The sequence below is a fragment of the Prionailurus bengalensis genome, chromosome C1 (genome assembly GCF_016509475.1).
Source record: "Prionailurus bengalensis isolate Pbe53 chromosome C1, Fcat_Pben_1.1_paternal_pri, whole genome shotgun sequence".
Lineage (NCBI taxonomy): Eukaryota > Metazoa > Chordata > Mammalia > Carnivora > Felidae > Prionailurus > Prionailurus bengalensis.
This window is the reverse complement of record NC_057345.1, coordinates 11141702-11162831: the sequence shown is the minus strand read 5'-3', so window position 1 is coordinate 11162831 and position 21130 is coordinate 11141702. Positions and strand designations below refer to the sequence as shown.

At 52.6% G+C, this 21130-nt stretch overlaps 1 protein-coding gene across 9 annotated transcripts in view; it reads right to left on the bottom strand.

The window, feature by feature from the left end:
* Window positions 1–3167: 3167 nt before the first annotated feature.
* Window positions 3168–21130, bottom strand: part of FHAD1 (forkhead associated phosphopeptide binding domain 1) — a 121700-nt gene continuing 103737 nt past the window's right edge. For all 9 annotated transcript variants that reach the window (XM_043573816.1, XM_043573819.1, XM_043573818.1 and 6 more), the window contains 6 exons: window positions 19471–19597; window positions 18691–18815; window positions 15514–15603; window positions 14861–15081; window positions 14211–14376; window positions 3168–3395 (listed from right to left, as the gene is read on the bottom strand). In XM_043573816.1, the coding sequence (XP_043429751.1) occupies window positions 3279–3395; window positions 14211–14376; window positions 14861–15081; window positions 15514–15603; window positions 18691–18815; window positions 19471–19597 (846 nt within the window). In that variant the 3' untranslated portion in view covers window positions 3168–3278. The remainder of the gene's footprint in view (window positions 3396–14210; window positions 14377–14860; window positions 15082–15513; window positions 15604–18690; window positions 18816–19470; window positions 19598–21130) is intronic.

The window sequence follows — 21130 nt, the reverse complement described above, 5'->3', positions numbered from 1 at the left end:
TTCTCCCAGCCACCAGTGGAGGCAGTGTGTCGGTAAAGGAGATGTTGGTTGCAAATAACAGAAAGTCAAACCAGCTGAAGGGAAAGGCGGGCATCCATGGGGAAGAAAAGCCGGCTCCTGACCACCCTGCCTCTTCTGCTTTGTTTGTCCTTTGATTCTGAAGCTTCCTCATTTTCTTTGAGTAAACTCCCTTTCTGCGGGAGTGAGCTACAGGAGGTTTCTGTTGTTGGCAACCAAAGAATCTTAAGTGATACAAAGGGTCCTAGTGGAACCCAAGGGCAGGCATTGAAATTGGCCTTCCCCAAGAAAAAAACTGGGAACCAGACAGTCGTCAGCAATCAAGGTAATCAATCTGTGTCCTTGGAATGCCTTCAGCTTCAAATAACAGAAAACCGAATGTGGGCAGACTGTAAAAATTTGGAGTCCTTCCCAAAATGACTCTGGCCGTGTGATTTGCTTTTGTTTGATGGGATGCTAACCAACACTAGGCACAGACACTTGATAAGTATTTGTGCTTGGGGGCTTGCTCTCTCCTGCTGCTCTGGGAACGCGTGCCCACCGCCCTGTGAAAAGGCCTGGTCTAGCCTGCTCAGTGACGAGAGGCCATGACAAATGGAACCAAAAGGTCCCGGCTGAGGCCTCTCTAGACCAGAATTTCTCGTTCTTGGTACTACTGACACTTTGGATCAAGTGAGTTTTTGCTGTGGGGAGGCCGTTCTGTGCACTCTGGGACGTTCAGCAGCATCCTTGGACCCCTCCAGTTGTGACAACCCAAACTGTGTCCAGATGTTGCCCTAGTGTTCCCTGGGGGGAGGGGTGCAAAACTTGCCCCTGTATGGGAGCCACCCACTTAACCCAACTTGCCTACCAGCGACCAGGCATGTAAGTGGGGTCACCCTAAACCATCCAACTGCAGCCAAGCCAGCCCAGATCAGTACAAGTGCCGTGGAATCATGGCTCGACACACGGACCCACGAGAAATAATAAATCTTTGTCATTTTCCATCACTAAGTTTTGAGCGGTTTGTTCCACGGCACAAACGGGTGCGCCTGCCTGCGGTGGCTCAAACAGGGGTTTGTGTGACACGGCAACGGGCACAGAGGGAGACAATGCAGGCACGGTGCGGAGTTCGGGGCGGCCGCCAGGCACTTGCCAGGCCTTCCTTGTCCTTCACTCCTCTGTCCTCGGAGGTGAGCGCCGGCCTCTTGCCTGTTGCCTGACGTTGTCCAAGATGGCCGCTCCAGCTCCAAGCCTGAGCTCCAGGGATGAAAAAGGAGACAAGGCAAAGGGACAAAGGGCAAAATACTCTTTCTTAGTGGAGACTTGCCTTTTATTACAGAAGGTAAATCCTCCCCACGGGCCTTGGCTCACAGGTCATTGGCCGGAACTGAACAACATGGCCAGCTCTAGTTGCAAGGGAGGCTGTGAAGTCAAGGCGTTCAGGCTTCAGCCCATACGGTGGAGGAAGGCGATGACTAGGGGGCTTGTGGTGTCCGCGTCACTGTCTCTCTGGGAGTCCTGGTTTCTTGTCTTTCTTGTTGTGCATCTACCCCACCCTTCTCCTTCTGAAGGCTGGTTTTTGTTTCTCCGAGCACGAGTGGGGAAATGGCCACTCCAGCCCTGGAACTGCATCGACTTTCAGCTCCAGGGCCGTTAAGGAACGATCTGCGTGGCATCCCAGTGGCCATCTTTCAAGCACCAATGGCAAAGATAGCATTAGCCCAGCTTGAGTTAGAAGAGAAAGCTGATTGGTCTGGCCTGGCTCGGGGATGTACCGCTCAGCCAATAGGGTGTGGCCAAAAGAACCGCATTAGGTAGGGCAAGTCTGATTGGTGGAGGGGGTGGGGGTGCGGTTTCAGGGAGACATCCTCAAAATGGTGTATCTAGTTCGAGGAGTGGAGAGAAGAGATTGCCGTCGTGGGCTGTAATGTGATAGGGTAAAAATTAACGTGTCCTCAGAAGGCGTAAAATACAGTGAAGTCATACATTGCGTTTACCTTACGCAAATTCAAATACACATGTGCAACCAACAAAAACATCTTTTCCCACACGATTTGGCTTCCAGACATGAGCCAGCTACTTGAACGGCTGCCTGCCTAAGTGATCTTTCCTGGTGCTAGAGAAAAACTTGTTTTGGACTTTGGGGATGTGGTACAGTATAAGTCATACCATGTTCTTTATGGAACATTTCCAGGATCTTCGGGAGTATTTTTAAGGCCAGGTATACCTTTCTCACTGTCTTTAGCTCCTAGCCCTGCGTAAGATGTGCTTTCAGTGGAATATCATACAAAGAACATACCCTATCTCCTTCCGGTTTTAATCGGTAGAAAGAATCCGTTTGGCTTTAAAATATCAAAATATTTTTATTGTGGCTTCTTAAAAAAAAAAAAAATAATAAAAAGAAATGGCATTCGTGACTTCTGGCTCTTCCTCCCATTTTGTTCGGCTGTCCCGGCCACACCAGAAAGGCAGCAAGCGGACAGATGGACGGAGAGAGGGCAGAACACGGGAGCAAGAAAAATGAGGGTTTCTCCAAGCCCTGCGAAAAAGGGGTGTGTCCCCCTGGGCAGTGTGTGCCCTGGGGCGCCTGGGTGCTTGGTCTGTCCTGGGTGACTGGCTCCTGAAAAACTGGGATAGCAGAACGGGCAGTATGGGAGGGGAATCAGAAACCGGGGTCCAGGCCCCACTTGTGCATCTAGACAGGCACTTTAACCTCTCCGGGCCTTCTACATCTGTAATAATGGGGATCATGATACAATTTACCGCCCAGAGTTTGGGGGGGGATTAGGTGAGAAGCGTGCCACGTTATTACAGGCGCGGTAAGACAACTGGGCACGCCCATCTTATTATAATAAACTCAATATGAATGTGCTGTACCACAGACAGCCTCAGACCTGAGGCTGCCATTCTGTCCTGTGGCCCCAGTACCGGTCTTGTGTTTTGCCAGCTGTGGGTTTCTTGGAGCTCTGCGGAGGTGGATGTGTGGGTACCTCACGACTCAAAGGTGGAACCCCAGAACTGTGTCTGCCGGGCCTAGGAGTCTGCTTCAAACTGACATTTTTCATACGCCTCAGGGTGTATACCCGTGTAAGTAATTTCAAAAAGAACCCCTCTCCCTGCACCTTCCAAAATACAGCATCGCGCAAATATCAGTCTAGGAAGCAACATACTGGGGTAACAACCTTTAAAGTCCTATAAAAGCATCTTAGTATTTTGACACAGAAGGGTCACATACGGGACTCACGGAGCATCACGCAAGGCCCGACGGGATGGCATTTCTAGTTCCTGCTCCCGGGCTTGGAAAACAGAAGGCTCTGGCTGGATTTGCTGGATGTTTCTCCCTTCGGTGTCTCCCTTTCTTGGTCCGTCTTTTGGGTGGCTTTTCTGGCTCCAACCTTCAATGACAAGAGAAACACATGCACAGATTCTGTAATTGGGGCGAGGTCTCAAAATGTTCCACTCAAATGATTTTTTTTTTTTTTTACTGAAAGAAAAATGTTTGCTGTAAAAATTCATGATATATATTAATCATATTTATATATATATATATTTATTAATATTATATATTATTATATATACTATATATACTATTACTATACTATTACTATATATAATATATATGTTATATTATATATACTATACTATATGCTATACTAATATACTATTATATATATACTATTATATATGTATATATATATATACTAATAATTATAGAGAGAGAGGGAGAGAGGAGGGAGGGAGAGAAAGAGATACATAAAAAGAAACTAAAGTGAGGGGCACCTGGGTGGCTCAGTCGGTTATGCACTCGACTTTGGCTCAGGTCATGACCTCATAGTTTGTGAGTTCGAGCCCCGCGTCGGGCTCTCTGCTGTCAGTGCAGAGCCCGCTTGAAATTCTCTGTTCCCCTATCTCTCTGCCCCTCCTCTGCCCTCTCTCATTCAAAAATAAATAAACTTGAAAGAAAAAAAGAAGCTAAAACGATTCACCATGATCACACTACCCGAAGGTAAGCGTCACAATGTTTTGTTGTGCACCCTTCCAGATATATAAATAACATTTCCCCCTTTTTTATAGTTTTGTGGTTTTGAAACTACGAGCTTCTTATGATGGGCACATTCGTTGTGATGGAATCTCTGTCTCCTGGAAAGCTGTCACCTAAGTGCCTGTGTCTTCCGTCTCTGATGTTGGAGGGGTCTGTCTAGGTCTCTTCTGAGCGCTGCCCCTCCTCCCCGACACCTCGTGTGACGCTGTCCCTGGTCACAGTTGATTGGATGCTTGGCACGGGCTGTGCTTTTCAGGTGATCACGCCCAGGATTTGGGGGTATCGGCTCTGAGATGCTACTTGCTCTCTGAGTCGGTCCTTTAAGCTGGGGCCAGGGAGGGGGGAATGGTGAGGTCATCTCTTCCCATCACATATGACTGGAGAAAGTAGAGATGAGCAGGTACAGGGAGACGCAGAGAAGGGGTGCGGTAGGGAGATGATGCCTGGGACCTGAGGCTTACCAGTTCCCTTTTGAGGCCAGACCTCCTCTCAGCCCTTGGTTTTTCTGACGCACGCACTCCTGTATCCCTGTAAAAGCCCCCCTCCCCATTTCTGAGCAGGTTCCCACCAGTTGCCCCCCAAGAATCTCCCTCTGGCACATTTCTGCGTACTGTACATGGGATCGTAGCTTGAAGGTTTCTTTCCAACAGGCTTCAAATTCCAGCCCTATTTCCTGCAAGCTTTGGACTCCAACCATGAGGACACACACCCTTGCGTAGGAGAGGGGGTTGGGAAGGGGGCTGGTGGGTGGTCAGGTTTCAGCTTGGCCACTTACTCTATGACCCTCGGTTTCCCCATCTGTCAGATAGGGGCCAGAATAGCCATCCTGTCTTCCTCAGGGACTGAGAGAAGATTCCGGGTGGATTTTAAAGGAAGGGGCTGCTAGGCCCATCTGTGGAGCTCTCTTCACTCGGGAGGTATAAAAACCACCTCCTGAGGCCTGTGCCAGTGGCTGACAGGGGCCTTAAATGTGCTCTGAGACCGCATCCAAAACCATTTCAGGGTGAGAAGAGCTAGCTTCCCTACAAGAACCTACATAGGAAATCTTGGTCGGAATGCCCAGCGACAATGAAAACAGGCAGCGAATGTCAAAACCCTCCCCCAAGCCACCTTTCCTTTACATCCCTTTTTATTGGATTTTCAGTAAGATTGCCGGCCCTGGATGGTTCCCGAGCACCAGTGCCCTGGCCTGATGAGGTTGGCGGGGAGCAGAGGGCAGAGGGCCGACCTGGGAAAAGGAGGACGCTGAGGCACGTGGGAGGAAGGGCTGGGAAATCACGCAGTGCCCTCCCTGAACAGGGACCACTGGCGAGCGCCATGCATTAGGGTTTAGACGTCTGGGAACCACATGCATCACCTTTGGAACGAACGGGCAGGGATAGAAGCTGGGCATTTAGATAGTGACACCCAGCTGGAAATGAACTCGGGACACACTACTCCTGGCTCAACCCTGTGTGTGTGTGTGTATATATATATATATATACACATATATACACATATATACACACGTATACACATGTATACACACACACACACACACACACACACACACATATATATATATATATATGGATGAATAAGTGACCAGTCTCCCACTCGTGCCCACTTGGCAGGCTGGCAAAGCTGGGGGAGCCCTCAGGACACTCTATCCCGGTAACGTCCTGCTCTGGGTAGTAACCACCTTCCAGCCTTAGAATAAGGGTGTTGGTTGAGAAGAGGGTTCCCTCTTCCACAAATGTCCCTTACCTAGGATAGCTTTGGTTTTTCTAACGCTAATTTTGTTGTCTTGGAATTATTGTGACCTTGTCTCAAAAGCGAATATGGTTCCTGTTTCTTATTCAACCACAGTGTGGTTAGCTTTCAAGCTTCCTGAGAGCTCACCTCTATTTTCTGCAGAGTGGGAATGTGGTTGGGTCAGCTCCAGTTCCAGGGCTGAATTGTGAATGGCAGCGTTTCAACATGTTTAAGATTTCATAGTCTCGATTCTCAACTCTTAAAAAAAAAAAAAAAAAAAAGAGTATTCTAGAGGTGTTTCCTCGAAATTCAAGAGAAAAGTCACCCGAAGTGTATCTGGTTTCTTATCGGGAGGTTTATTACCTAAAGCAGGGGAAGCAGTGCTCGTCTGGGTGTCAGATCTACAACGAGCCGCACCTCTTATCCAGCTGTGTGGCTCCGGACAAATAGCTTAACGTCTCTGACTTTGAGACACCTCGTCTGATGACAGAGGACAGAAACGAGAGCTGCCCCGTGGGTTTGTTGTAAAGATTAAATGGGACGACGCACACCGAGCGCTCAGCTCTGTGCCTGGCACATACTAAATGCTCGATACACAACACGTGTGCTGGTATTTTTGTCAACTGGCTTTTCCGCTGACGTCCTATTGTTCTCCTTTTCCTTCTGGCTCACCTGGAAACCTGAGTTTTGCCTCTGGTTCTTCACTGTCTCTACAAACATTCGTCTCTTCAATACAGAAAGAATATTGACACAATTTAGCTCATGCGCTTCTCTGCCTTTTGCGCCAAAGAAAAATGGTTTTTCTCAACTTTCAGATGCCACCCGTTTGGATGAAATGTCGGGCTTTCCTAGGGATGGGGGTGGGGTGGGGATGTGCATGTGCAGAAGGGGGCGTGGCGGCTACCCTGTCCTGCCGAGCTCCGTAGGGATGGCTCTCTGTTCCGGATTCCAGAGGAATCTGAGAGGTGGAGGCTTGTCCAGCAAGGGGCCTTTGCGGGGAACCCTGCGGTTCTCTTGGAGGATAAATCTGCTTTGGGTGGAAGCGGAGCCCCCCTGATCGACGGAAGAGGCTCAACGGACGTGGGCTTCTACCTTGGCATCCCAACAGCCCGGGCATGACGAAAGCCACAGCGGCGAACTAACCTCCCCGGCAGGGACTTTGAGCATCACTGCTGCAGCTTGCCCTTCCCCTGGGATTGGCTAACTGTTGCTGACCCTGGTGTCCTCGAGACCTCAGGGACAGTTCGCTGAAGGAAGAGCATCTCCCAGGCGCTGGGGACGCAACGGTGAGAGAGAGCGGGGGGCCTCCCTCGCCGACCGACACTCCAGCGGAGGGGGGACCGTGCAGGGATATCGGGAAGGCGGTGTTTCTCAGAGAGCCCCGAGCATCTCCTGGGGAGGTGCCGGCCAGAAGCCTCCAGGGGGCCGGGGAGGCAAAAAAAGTGGGTGAAGTGAGCCGGGTGGGGGGTGGCGACAAACCCACGAGCCCGGCGCCTTTCTAAGGGGCCTGCAAAACGCAGGCTCGTGGGCCTGGCATCACCAGGTCTTTCTTCCCAGTTGCCCAGAGAAGCTGGACATCCAGAGTGTTTCGTGAGAGTGACCTATTTGGGAAGGTTACTTAAAACAAGGAAACCCCTGAGCCGAATGGAACGCCTCTGTGGGCTGCCATTTTGCGGCATCCGCTTCCGAGCCTGCCCCCTCGGCTTCCAGTTGGTTCTAGTAAATATTTGCTGGCAGGGTTGCCAGATGAAATACAGAACGCCCAGTTAAGTTTGAATATCCGCGTGAAAAGATAGATATATATAGGTATAAGTATGCCTCATGCAATATTTGGGACATACTTCTAAGTGACTCTTTGTTGTTTTTCTGCAGTTGAAGTTTAACTGGGCATCCCGTTGGGTTTTGCTTTCCCTGAGATCTGGCAACTCTGTTGGGTGTTCACAAAACTCGCGGAGGAAGGGAGTGGGGCCATCTTTGGGATGGGACACGGGTCCGTGCAAGTCTCTCTCATATCCGCAGAAGGGTGCTAACTCCATCCTTACGGCAACTGTCTAAGGAGGCTTAGGGGCCCGCATTTAACTGAGTTGCTCTCTGGACATTTTTCATGGAGGAGGCCTTGAGCCTGCAGCCCCTCAACATTCATCACAGACCCCGCTGAGAGGCGCTAAGCTTAGCAGATAGTCGCCAACCAAATTCCCAGATAACTGTAAAGCAGTAGTTTTAAGCCAGCAACCTCCTGGTTTTTGTTTTTTGTTTTTTGGGGTGTTTTTTTTTTTTTTTTTTTTTTTTACCCAGCAGAATGCTTTAAGCAAAATCCCATGAGGAACTTGGCATATAAAACAAACAAGGGAGAACTTTTCTGGGGGAAACCGGGCGTATGTATGTGTGTGCCTGTGTGTGTGTGGGCTGGGGATGTTGACGGTCACACTTTTCCATGGCACCCAAGGGCTGCAGGGAACCCCAGTCTGAGCATTGCTCCAAAATATCTTCCTCGGATTAAATGCAATCGGTGGACAGCTGAGCGCTGAAGGGCAGATCTTGGGCCCTCCTGCACACCGGCTTTTCCTGAACTTTCTTGAACTCGCTGGGCTGTAATGACATCAGTCTGTCTCAAGAGCTGTCCTCAGACCTGGCCCTCAGATGTGGCCCAGCCAACGCTGAGCTGCTCTTCGTAGGGATATTGTTCATTAGATCACACAGCGTCCTCTCTAGGGGACAATTCAGTGGCATCTTGTTCTAAGAGCACTGAGGTGCATCGCATCCATCATTAGCTCATGGACGCCATGAACTCTGGGTTTTCCAGTTCCCATGGGCTGCCAGAGAGCCCAGTCACATGTGACTCCCCCTTGACAGGTAAGAAGGGCGTTAGAGTTGGCACTCTCCTCCTCACTCTTGGCTCCTTTCACCCATTTATTTTACTCTTAGGGCAGGGGGTCTGGGGCTCCCCACTCCTCTCTTCTCCTTTTCTTATGACCTTGCCTCCAAGTCCCCAAATCACTTAGTGCCTAATGGTTGCTCAGCCAAAACCACACCTGCACCTGCCCTGTGCCTTACCTCCAGATAATAGGTTCGTTGCTTGCCTGTCTCTTAGGTCATCTGCTCAGACTGCAGGCAAGGGAGGGGCAGGGGCTGGGGCGGGGGAAGGGAAGGCCGTGGAGGTGTGTGGATGTTTCCGGCACAGCACACGGTGGCTCGTACACCCCTTGAAAACACCGTATCTGCTTTGTGTCTGGCTACAAGATGAGAAAACCTCTCCAGACCTGCCTCTCTCTCTCTCTCTGAAGGAACAGTTGCAAGAGGTTCGTTCTTTTGCGCTTCCCTGTTCGAGATCCTCTAAACGTTCCTGAGCGAAAATATCAGGTGAGCAAGAGAGCGTTTAGTGTGTCCGGACCTGTTCCACTCTGGGGCGCACCTCTGAGGTCTCTGGGAGACCCTGGGGCTCACTGGCAGGCGGAAGATGCGGGCAGGAAGGGCTTCATCTTCCAACCACGCGCCGCACCGCGCAAACCACACTTCACATTCTCATCCTTTCGTGGGCTGGAGGGTACGGCCCCCACCCCCTACCCTCCCATTCTTATCCTGTACACCGTCTACCGATTTCTACTCCTCGGTCAAAAGCACCCAACTGAGGGATCCTGGATTTAAAAAAAAAAAAAAATTTTTTTTTAAACCTGGATCTCGAGAATGCTTGGGCTCGAGAAAAATTTCGGAAAATTGCGATTTGAGTAGGGTAGTGAGGCCATGGATGACGGTACAGAAGGTCGTATGGAGCAGTCCTGTGTGCTAAGGGTCTTGTCTCCACACTCTCCTTGAATTGGACGCATTGGGTTACGAGCCACCTCTATTCTCATCTGAAAGATGAGGGATCTGAGCTAATTAAGCAGAGGGAAGGTGGTGTGTGTGTGTGTGTGTGTGTGTAGGGGGGGCGGTGGTCTAGCCCCACTGACCCCACCCGGCAACGCTGTGGCCACGCCCCTTGGCCAGGATTTGATTGGCTGGAGCTCGGAGGGGCTTCCCCAGCCAGAAGCAGCCAGCGCACCCCGGAGCCTTCCAGACGCTAGGAGCCCTAATAAAGGGCCAGGAAGGGGAGTGCGTGCTGCCCCGATGGCTACTTCTGTGCATTTGAAATTCTCCCATTGAAAATTCCAGCCTTCGCCCATTCACAAAAAGTATCTGAGCTCTTCTTGGCCGGAGCCCTGGTTGTATTCACCAACTCTAAAGGGGACCTTCACAAAACAGCTGCTGGCTCCCGGAGCCCCGGGATCGCGTCTCGGGGTTTGGCGACAGTGTCAGCCGGCAGGAAGCTCTCTCAAGGACCTGCCGGCCTCGCCCCACCCGTCCACGAGCTGCCTTTTCTCCCCCCGCCCAGGCCCCGTAATCGCGCTTGCTGTGCGCCCGGCACTGCAGGCTTTATGGCATTTAACCCTCCCCGGGCCCCGTTGTTAATCATCTTTGGGTGCTCATGTTGAGGAATCTGAGACGCGGGGGGGGGGCATAAACCAGTGGCTCGGGGTCACTCAGGGCCAGGGGTGGGGCTTCGACTCTAGTCGTTTGGCTCCAAAGTCCGCCTCTGAACTCCGAGAGACACAGCTGCCTTATACGGTGGTGTGGGAAGCGGATGAGACCGAGCGCAGCCTGCACGGCTGTCATTGTCCCTCTGTCACAGGGCCAGAGCTCCAGACCGGGGGGCCTTCCAGGGTCCGGAGCTGATGACCGCGAGGTTCCCTGTGAGAGCCCAGCACTGAGGTTTTCCCCAGTATTTTATGTCAAGGCTCATCGCCACAGCCAAAGGTATGCGTGTGGAAGTGTGACTTTTGATTCCAGAAAGTTCTGCTTTGGCGAACAGATGTTTGAACATTAACGCTAAAAACTACTTCCTGCTTTTTGTTTTTCCTTTTTGAGGAGGGTGATGGTTCTGCCGGTCTAGTGCCTCAGCCACCCCGTTCTCTACGGATGGGGGAAATTTTATACGTGAGGCTGAAACCACGAAGGCTCCTTGTGAAGATGCTATAGGTGTCAAACTTAAAACAAAAATCATTTCAATGATGAATATGTTCCTTGGAGGGAACTGAGGCCAAGACAGATCCTGAAGTTCCTTTAGAATGCAGCAAAACCCTAAAATCTATGTTGGTGGTTGTTTTTCCTCCTGATAAACAGGAAGCTCTGACATGTTAATAATGCACCTTGCATGCCAACCCTAGCCCTGGGATGAGCGGAGACCTCCTGGAAAAGGAGGCGCACAGAGCAACGGGTGGGGAGAAGTGACCTCGGGCTGGGGAGGGCAGCAGGCCTGGGGCGGGGGTGGCGTCCGGTTTCTGCTGCCGGGCAGCCAGGTGACGCTGCCCTCTGTCAGCCGCTCTGAATGGGCGGCCACTTGCCAGCATCCCTCGCGGGGCTGATGGGAGGGATGAAGCATGTGTCGCGTGGAGCAGGTGCCTGTCCCTCGGTACGTGCCCAGGAAATCACGCCACCGGCATCGCTGTGATTGTGGCTCTGCTTTTCGTAATCTTTCCCTAAATTGTGACTTCCATGAATTTGAAAGTTCTCAGCCCCGGCTCTTCTGGGGATACAGATGCAGGTTTGACTTGGCCACTTCAGCTCCTTCTCCACAGAAGGATGTCTAGTGCCCAACAGGCTGGCATGGCCCCTGCATTGTGTATGAATGAGGCAGCTCATGAATAATGCATGTAAAGCCTGATTATGTAAATCCTCAGGTTTTCTTACATTTTTAGCCAGCCCCATGACAATGGCCTTTTTTTGGGCCCTTTGCTGCCCCATTCTGTGGTCTGGTGTCTCAGCTTTGGGGGCTTGCCTGCCAAGTCCTGGGGGGGGGGCACCTTAGGGAGGGGTGAGCTCTCTGGCGGGCACATCAAAGGAAAAGTCAGAGCTCTGTCACTGGCCCAGCTCTCCCTGGTTGCCTGGTGTGAAAGGAAATCGTCCTTTGCCTGAGGCCTGTGATGTTTAATTCAAGACTGTGGACTCTAGAAACCCTACATCTAGGGCTCCTTCTGAGCACGATGGCTGGATTCATTTCTAGCGCTATAAGCCAGGGAACCTGTGGTCTGGGAGGTTTGCAGGTCGGAGGGCAGGCTTCTGCGAGTAACTTGTCTGACCAGGGCCTCCTGGTTGGGGAGGAGGGCACCCTTCTATAGCCTTCTATGGCTTGGCCTCCTTAGAGCTCCTGCAGGCCGCGCGCACGCACACACACACACACACACACAAATATACACACAGAAACACACATTACAGCACACACACACTTATTATACACACTCACATACACGCACACGTGCAAGCATGCATACATAAATACACAGCCCTGAGTCAGGCAGACTAACAATTACAAGAAGAACGGGGAGAGCCCAGCAGAGAGCTCGGAAACTAGAGTCAGAGATCTGGGGCCAGGTCTAGGCTCTGCTTACCAGCTGCTACTGTGTGAGCTTGGGCAAGTCTCTTAACTTTCGGAGGCTCAGTTTCCTCATCTGTGAAACGGGACTCATTATACCAACCAGGCAGAGCTGCGAAGGCATGAGTCACCCCGATCAGGGCTGCAAAGCCTGGGTGGAGCCCGGTGCCTGGAGATGGCCACGAGATGGTTATGATAATTTTCCTTGTTTGTCCTATTTTAGTTTAGGCAAGGGTTAAGAAGAAGGGAGAGTCTGGTTTGGAAATGAATGCAGGAGTGAATGGCCACGGGTGAAAACTGCAGAGAAGACAAGAGAACACCTCTGCCGGAGTTTTAAAAAGGGGGGGGCGCCTGGGTGACTCAGTCGGTGGAGCGGCCGCCTTCGGCTCAGGTCACGCTCTCACGGCTCGTGAATTCGAGCCCCGCGTCGGGCTCTGGGCGGACAGCTCGGAGGCTGGAGCCTGCTTCGGATGCTGTGTCTCCGTCTCTCTCTGCCCCTCTTCCACTCATGCTTTGTCTCTCTCTCTCTCAAAAATAAATAAGCATAAAAAAAATTAAAAAAAAAAAGAGAGCCCCTCTGCCGACCACGGGGCAGGCACAGGTCTGCCGGGAGCTTTCGAAGCACCTGTTTGGCTGTGGGTCACGCGCGCCTCACCGTCAGCTGCAACTCTCGCGGGTCCGAGGCAGAGCTTGCCCCAGTGACCCCACGTGCAGGCAGCTGGCCACACGGAGGAGAGTGGCATCTACCTGCCGTGTGCCAGGCCCTGGGCTACCCGCTCTAGAGGGAGCACACGTGTCCCTCGCCGTCTGAAGCCACACGGCCTGTGAGTTCACACCGTGAGAGCCTGGACGGTGAGGGTGCCGGCACTGTGCCCACAACAGCCCTGCAGGGCAGGGGCGGTCAGTTCCCGTTCACCGGTGAGGAAGCGAGGCGCAGAGAGGGGAAGGGGTTGGCACGAGGCCACGCAGTGAGCGAGTGGGGGGATCTGAACCCAGGACTAGCTGACTCCCGTGCCGCGTGACAGAGGAGAGGACAGGTTGAGGGGAGGAGGTGGCTGCTTTTGGCTGGATCGCCAGCCTGAGTCTCAGATCTTGGTTTCTCAAGGCAATGCTACCGCCAAGTTCCTGCCAGGAGCCGGAGCTCTCGTCCTCCTGCCCTTCCTCCGGGTTCCCGCAGCCCGGAACGCACGCCCCCCACCGCCCGTGCCTGTGGTGGGCAGAGTCCAGCTCGCCTTTGCAACTCAGTGCAAAGGTGTCACCCCTTGGAAGACACCCCCGGGACGTTCCGGGCTGGCCGAGTGCCTGCCTCTGGATGACACAGCCTGAGCGCCCTTCAGACAGAGACTCTATTTTTTTATTTACTTTTTAATGTTTATTCATTTTGAGAGAGAAAGAGGGCGAGTGGGGGAGCGGTAGAGAGAGAGGGAGACACAGAATCTGAAGCAGGCTCCAGGCTCTGAGCTGCCAGCCCAGAGCCCGATGCAGGGCGCGAACCTAGGAACGGTGGGTTCATGCCCTGAGCCGGAGTCAGACACTTAACCTACTGAGCCACTCAGGTGCCCCAGACAGAGACTTTAAATCATGAAATCAGTCAGCAGTCAGCGCTTTACCTGTTATGCTCTAAAGGATTATGTTCTTCAAGGACACACATCCATCTGTCCCCATCCATCCATCCATCCATCCATCCATCCATCCAATATTTCCTATGTCAACTATGTGCTGAGCACTCCGAGTAGTGAACCCACATCTTTATTCACAGGGAGCTTTTTCATCGATGTATCCCTACCACCTGGGAGAACCATAAAAATACAAACAATAGCCACTGGTTAGGAAGACACGGATAAGCTACATTAGGAGTTTCAGAGAGGTTAAGGAACCCACCTGAGGCCACACAGCAAGTGGCAGAGCCAGGGTGTAAACCCGGGTGTGTCTGACGCCCCACGGGCCACCCGGGGTGCTCACTTTGCCATTTCCAAAGGGAGCCAGGGGGCGGCCTCAGAGCTTGCGCTCCCCGCCAGACCCTCTCACCTTCTGCTGCCTGACGGCCCTGTTGAACCTCTTCTCCTGGTACAGCTGGAGCTCCACGCGCTGCAGGGCCTCCTTCAACAGGGCCTTCTCTTCGGCCTCTTTGTAGATGTTGTCCTCCAGCTTGGCCACCTGTGACTGGTACGTCTGCACGGATACTTTGCTCTGCCTGAGCGGACGGGAGAGACACGGCCTCTTTCTCCCGCATCTTTCTCCTTCGCCACCGATGTCCCCAACCTGGGAGAATCTCAGAATACTTCCCTAGGCGGCTAACTCGGTGGCTCCGTCACCAGCAGATTTGGGGCGCACGGGGCAGGACAGATACCTCATCAGCTGCCTACGTGCTACCAGCCCCCCGTTTCCCAGAGAGGGTAGGGGAGCTGTGGCCGCTGAAACAGGGCGGGGCCTTGGAAAGCACACAAGGCGAACCCTGAGTCAGAATTCGTACGAGGCGCCTCTCGCTCGTGGCGAGCGAGGGCAGGATGAACCCCGACCCCCTCGACCGCTGCTTTCTCGCAGACAGACTCGCTTCTGTCGGGCCCCAGGCCCCCTCCCCCGAGGCCTCTGCCTGTCCCGGACCTGCGTCTGCCACTGCCCGAGGTTCAGCCGCGAGAACGGACACCTGGCCCTTTCTGCGGGGACACGGGCGGTACCTGAGCTGTTCTATGTCTTTCTCGTAGCCTCTCAAAAGCTCCTCTTTTCTCTCCAGCCGGCTCTTGAGTTGGGTGATCTTCTCGAACACCAGATCGAGGTCCCTTTGTCGGAGCTGGTTGACTCTCTCTCTCTCTTTGGGGGAGAGGTACTTCATGGATATGTGACCTGACATGTCCTTGATGTTCATCAGGCTCCCGAGTGTTTTGCTCATGTCCATGTACTGCGAGGAAAGCGTTTGGCAGTTAAGAGGCCTGGCGCGAGACCGCTGGAGGCCACTTGGAGGAGGCAAGCGCCTAATTTTGTTTTGTTCAGTTTCTGCAATTGCAGAGAACGAGCCCGTGCTTGGAAGTGAATGCGACCGGGCTGTTAGTGCGACTTTCGTTTCCTCCGTATCCATTTACGCTATGCCTTTTTGAGAACCAGGGGGAAGAGTGACAACAGACATAAACATTCATGCTAACTACCCAGTTTTTCAAGGAATTGCAAAGTCTGAGCCACGCTGGGACAGTAGATGGGTCCTGCAGAGCTAAACAACTAAATACGCATGCGAGGCTGGTGTTTAGTTACCCTATCCGGTGGTTAACAGTGACTGCAGGGGACCCACGTTTGGACGGGGGGGGGGGGGAGGGGGGACGATGCTGGATGCACCTACCAACTTTTCACTGAGATCTAAAGCCTCAACCACATCCATCTTCCCTGACTTGATGTCCGGGACGGCTGAGTTGACAGGGCCGTTCTGAGGCTGGGGGGAAAAAAAAGAAAAAAAGAAGTAAAAACTCTCTCTCTCGGCATTCCATCGTGAACTTCTACATCCTGGAGGTAACACCCTGTGGTTCCCGAAGAGTGACTCTAAGAGAGTGGATTTGCATGTCGGTCCCTGACCATCCAGTCCGAGTCCTCTGTCGACTGCGCTGCTACCCTTCAGACTGTGACTCTCTTCGGAATGACACGTCACTTGCCTTGTTCTCTGGTTACTGCCTGTCTTCCCTCCGGACCAGTGGTTCTCAACCGAGGGGGTTTTGTCCACCCTCTCCTGCGTGCCCCAGGACCTTTGACAATGCCTGGACACGTTTTTAGCCGTCGCAACGAGGGATGGGGGGTACTAATGGCACGCAGGGGGTCGAGGGCACGGATGCTGCTAAACACCCCGGCCCAAAATACCAGTCGTGTTCCGGTCGGGAAACCCCGGTCTAGATGACGAGCTTCCTTGCTTTTGCTCGCTGTTCCATTTCTCGTGCCCAGCATGGCACCTGGCACAGAATGGCACCTGGCGGGCATGCTTGTTGAATCAGTGAGACTCCTTTTATTAAAGGAGTCTCCTTTTCAGGCAGCAGAGACGATACCCTCGCCCGATTTGGCCAAACCCTCCCCCAGTGCTGGAACCTGGTGGGCGGCCATCACTTTAGGCCCACGCTGTTTAGAAACAGTGCTGAAGGGTGTTTGCAGCTGTGCCCTAAGACCCTATCAGCCAGCTGGCTGCTGAAAGTCCCTACGGACTGCGCGGAAAAGCCACCGGCCAGATCGGGGAGCCTGACGGGCCACAAACAACTGTCATAAATCTCCCCCCAAAGCAGACTGGGTTAAGTGCTCGCCGTGAGCATCTCTTGGCCCGCAGCATTTGCTGGCACGATACCGTAAACGCCTGAGATTAAAAGGAAGTCCAGCTACAAACACGGAAAGCTCAGAAAGTGACCGGGGTAGAAAAGCATGGACTCTTTGTCTCCACGTCTATAGCGAGGAGCGTAAAAGAGGGGACTTGATGACAGTCAACGGGGCACACCTGCTGCAAGAGAGTGTGAAGCGTCACTGAGCGTGCCCGGCACCCCTCTTCCGGTTCCCTTCTTCCCCGATGGAGGGTCACCTAAGGCAGAGTCTGGTCTACAAGGTTCAGTCACGCAGTCCCCTTGTCCTTGTCTGCAGACTAGCAGAGGGCTAGGGACGGGCTGCCACAGACACAGGCCTGGCTCCGTCAGTCATTATGCTGCGACCTTGGGTGACGTACCTGACCGCCCGAAGTCTTGACTTTTCCTGTCTGTGAAATGGGCACGATAGTAACTCCAACACAAGGCCGCTGGGAGGGGTGATTGACAAATGAGAGTTTAGCTCAGTGCCCAGCACCCAGGAGGCACTTCACAGATGTCAGCCAGCCTTCCTCCAGCTCCTTCTTTTAATTTTTATTATTGCCAAGCTTGGGGGATTGGGGTCTTCTGAGAGGGTGCGTGTGGGGGGGGGGGCGGTTCCTGCTCTGTGGTGTTGGTGGTTGGAGAGGGTCAGGGCTAAGGCGAAAGTAAATCTTGGAAGCAGGTTAGGATATGTTCTTAGCTGAGTCTGCCTTTTTCTGGAGACTGTCCCTCCGCTTCCAACCTCAGACAGTGGGGGTTTATCCAGAAAGCCAACACATTTTTGAAGACTCACATTCCTAGCGAGTGTCTAGAAAAATTGCGCAGGGGAATCTTGGTACAGATAGGATGATTTTGTTCTTTCTCCCCTCCCCTCCTCTGTCTTTTCTTTTTCCTTCCTTCCTTCCTTCCTCCCTCCCTCCCTCCCTCCCTCCCTCCCTCCCTCCTTTCTTTCTTTCTTTCTTTCTTTCTTTCTAAGTAGACTTCATGCCCAGCACGGAGCCCAATGTGGGGCTTTTATTCACGGCCCTGAGATCAAGACCTGAGCCAAGGTCAAGAGTCAGATGCTCAGCCAACTAAACCACCAGGCACCCTGTTACTTCTTCGAAAAAGCCTGTGCGTGGTTTAGATCCAGCTGTGGCGGGGCGCCTGGGTGGCTCAGCCGGTTGAGCGGCAGACTTCGGCTCAGGTCATGATCTCGCCGTCTGTGAGTTCGAGCCCCGCATCGGGCTCTGTGCTGGCAGCTCAGGACCTGGAGCCTGCTTCCGATTCTGTGTGTGTGTGTCTCTCTCTCTCTCTGCCCCTCCCCTGCTTGCTCTCTGTCCCTGTCCCTGTCTCTGTCTCTCTCTCAAAAATGATAAACGTTAAAAACAAAAAAATTTAGATCCTGCTGTGGCAGCAAGCTGAGCCCAGGGGATCCCGTGATTGACACCGACCTGAGCTGTCCACCATCACGTGTCAGACACCCACCAGACACCCATTTAGGGTACAGGGCACCCTCACCATAACAATCGAATCACTTCTGAAAATCCTAGCAAATAAAACCATTTCCCTTAAGGAAGGGGGGTTTTCTTGAGTGACGCTATTTAAATACCTCGAACCGTCATTCACAGCTACAGTTTATTAAGTGTTCGCTCTGAGCTAGGTGGCGGGGCCAAGCACTTACCACCGCCACCTCTAAATCTTCGTCATTTCCCAGCTGGGGAAGGGAGTCCCAGAAAGGCTGAGCCCGCCCAAGGCCACACGGCTTGCAGGGCTGGGATTCTGACACGGGCCCCTCTGATTCTAGAACCTGTGCCTCTTAATCAGCCCTCCTGCTACCCTTACACGTTCGTGTTCTTCAGTTCGCCACGAAAAGCACACTTGAGGCAAACTCACGGCGTAATGTTAAGAATTAGCCTGTTGAGCTATTTTCTGCGGAACAGAACACATAACGTGAAAAGGAGGGCCCGCCAGCGATTACCCTGGCCCAGTGTCAGTGCAAGGGTGTGCCACGCTGGCCACAAACGGAAAGCAACCTCTCTGTCCAGACACGGGGTCACCGCTATGGCAAAGCCACCGAGGGGTCGGCACAGATGTTGGCCCGCCGGGGAGGGCCGGCCCTGAACCTCTGACGCTCACGGCTGTGCCAGAGCGCACGGCTGGTGTCTGCCCTCAGGCCCACGCACTCCACGTCTCAGTCACCGCGGGGACAAACTTTCTTTAGTTACCGCTCTGATCTCTATTCTTGAGAAAGCTGGCACGTCAGATTTTGCGTCCGATGTCTTCTGGACGTTTGTTTCCATTCTGACAGCCTTTAAGTCTAGAAATGATTCATTCGGGTGGTCCTTAGGATCTATAAAACAAGTAAGTGAGAGTCAAAAGAAAGGGTCGGGAAGAAGTTATTGCACGTAATGATCACAGCTGCTCTTTATGGGACCCTTACCGTAGGCCGGTGCTGATCTCCAGCCCCCTCCCTTGGCAGGTGAGAAACAGGCCTAGACAGGTAGGTGGCTTGTCCAAGGTCACACAGCTAGGAGGAGGCTGCGGCCTCGCAGGTGTCAGTGCCAAGGCACAGAGGGTGAACTTTCAGCTACAGGAGCAGGGACGGAACTTGAACCCTGGCCTCTGGGTCCTAGCTCAGCGCTTCCCCCAGCAGTGTCTTGAGAATGCTATCCCCTCTAAACAGGGTGTTCTAGGAGGTTCCCCAAGGCCGATCCTTGCAGTGTTAGTCTATGGCCAAGTCCCCGCCGGGCCACGGCGAAATGAGAAAAAGGAGAACAATGTAGTGACTTTTCCACGAAATCCTATCTATTTAAATACCAAGCCTTGCCCTTGACTCTGAGACCATGCCTGCCATCTTTCCTTGTATCGCTACGTCCTTTCGGTTATGAAGTGATGGGGATAGGAGACAGTGGTCCTGGCCGATTGTCGGCACCCAGAGTGATCCCTGGAGTCTGGGGCTCAGGACTGTGAGCTGGGAGAGGGAGACCAGCAGGGAGGGAACTTACTTGCTGAGGACGCCTTCTCCAGCTCCTTAATTCGTGCACGCAGTTCAGACAAGGCTTTTTTCTGACGCTGAATGACTTCCTCATGTCGGGACCCTTTGCACTTGGCCCCTAGATCACTGAAGGATTCCTGCGGCCAGAATGGTTCAGATAGCAGCGTTATTAGGGGTCAGAATTTCTCCCTTATATCCCAAGAAACACGTACAATTCATGGCTAGCAGGGACCCTGTCACTCAGTACCTTGGAAGCTACTATAAGGGGCTTTGGCACAGAAGGGATTTAAAATTTTCATTTCAAATATAAAGTCACATCTAGGAAGATTTTCAACTTTCTTACCTACTTAGCATATCTATAAATAAAACCCCCCTCTATGTTCCCTCCCCACATTTTATATTTTATTCTAATATTCTGCTAAGCCCGGGTTTCTATTTGTTGTCATTTTGGATCTTGTTTCAGAATAATCCCATCAAATTCTGCTGCAGGAGGGGCATTTTTGGGATGAGAACACATGATATTTTCTTCTTGACTGGTAACAAGGATGGGGGGAAGTTTGACAGGCTCATGGTTGGTGTAGAGAGAGGAAAACCTTTCCCTGAGACTTCCGGAGCCTCTACTGTCCAACAGAGGTCTCTTGCGACGAGGGGAATGTTCCATATTTGCACCACCCAATATGGTAGCCACCAGGCACAGAGCTAGGGTAGGGCTGATGAAGGGCATAGACAAGGAGAGGTCTTCTCTATCTTTAAAAAAATTTTTTTAAAACTTTTATTCATTTTTGAGAGAGAGAGCAAGAGAAAGACAGAAAGCATAAGCAGGGGAGGGGAAGAGAGAGGGGGAGACACAGAGTCCAAATCAGGCTCCGGGCTCTGAGCTGTCAGCACAGAGCCCGACACGGGGCTCGAACTCACGAACTGTTGAGATCATGACCTGAGCCGAAGTCAGACACTCAAGCGACTGAGCCACCCAGGCGCCCCTTGGTCTTCTCTATCTTTTAAGGGTCGTATCCACCTTTCAGATTCGGAAGAATCCAAGGGTCCATCTCTCAGAGGAAGTCACATATACACAACATTTGCATACAGTTTCTGGAGGTTCCGGGACCCCCCTGAAGCCCCCGTGTGTCACACGGGCTCCGTGCGAACAAAGTCCCGTCTCCAGTGGTGTTCCCAGAGTCCAGCCCCGTGCCCCAGCTTAGTAGATGCGCAATAGTTACGGAGACTGAACGGACCAAGGTCAGAAACAGGAGTAGGAAGGAGCCTGTCCTGGCTTTCTGGCTGGGACCAGGCTCACCAGCAAAAAAGAAGGGGGTGCTCCACCTGTCTGCACTTAGTAGGACCTCACTTGACCTGGACACTGTCTTCAGCCTCCTTATAGACTGCACGGCTGGTCCACTCTTCCTAGGTTGGTTCTATACTAGCCTTGCTGTATTTGAGGGTGTATGTCGGCCCAGGAGTAAACACCTGAAATGTCGTGTGTGTGTGTGTGTGTGTGTGTGTGTGTGTGAGATATGTGTGTGCACACGTGCAGGGGTGCAGAGAGGAGAGCAGGGGCTACTGACCTGGGGGTTGGGGCAGCCACAGCAGCGAGGCTGGGTGACAGCCTTTATTCTGTCTGAAGAGTATATCTGAGCCCGATGTGACCCTTACTCATGGCTCTTCTGGGAATT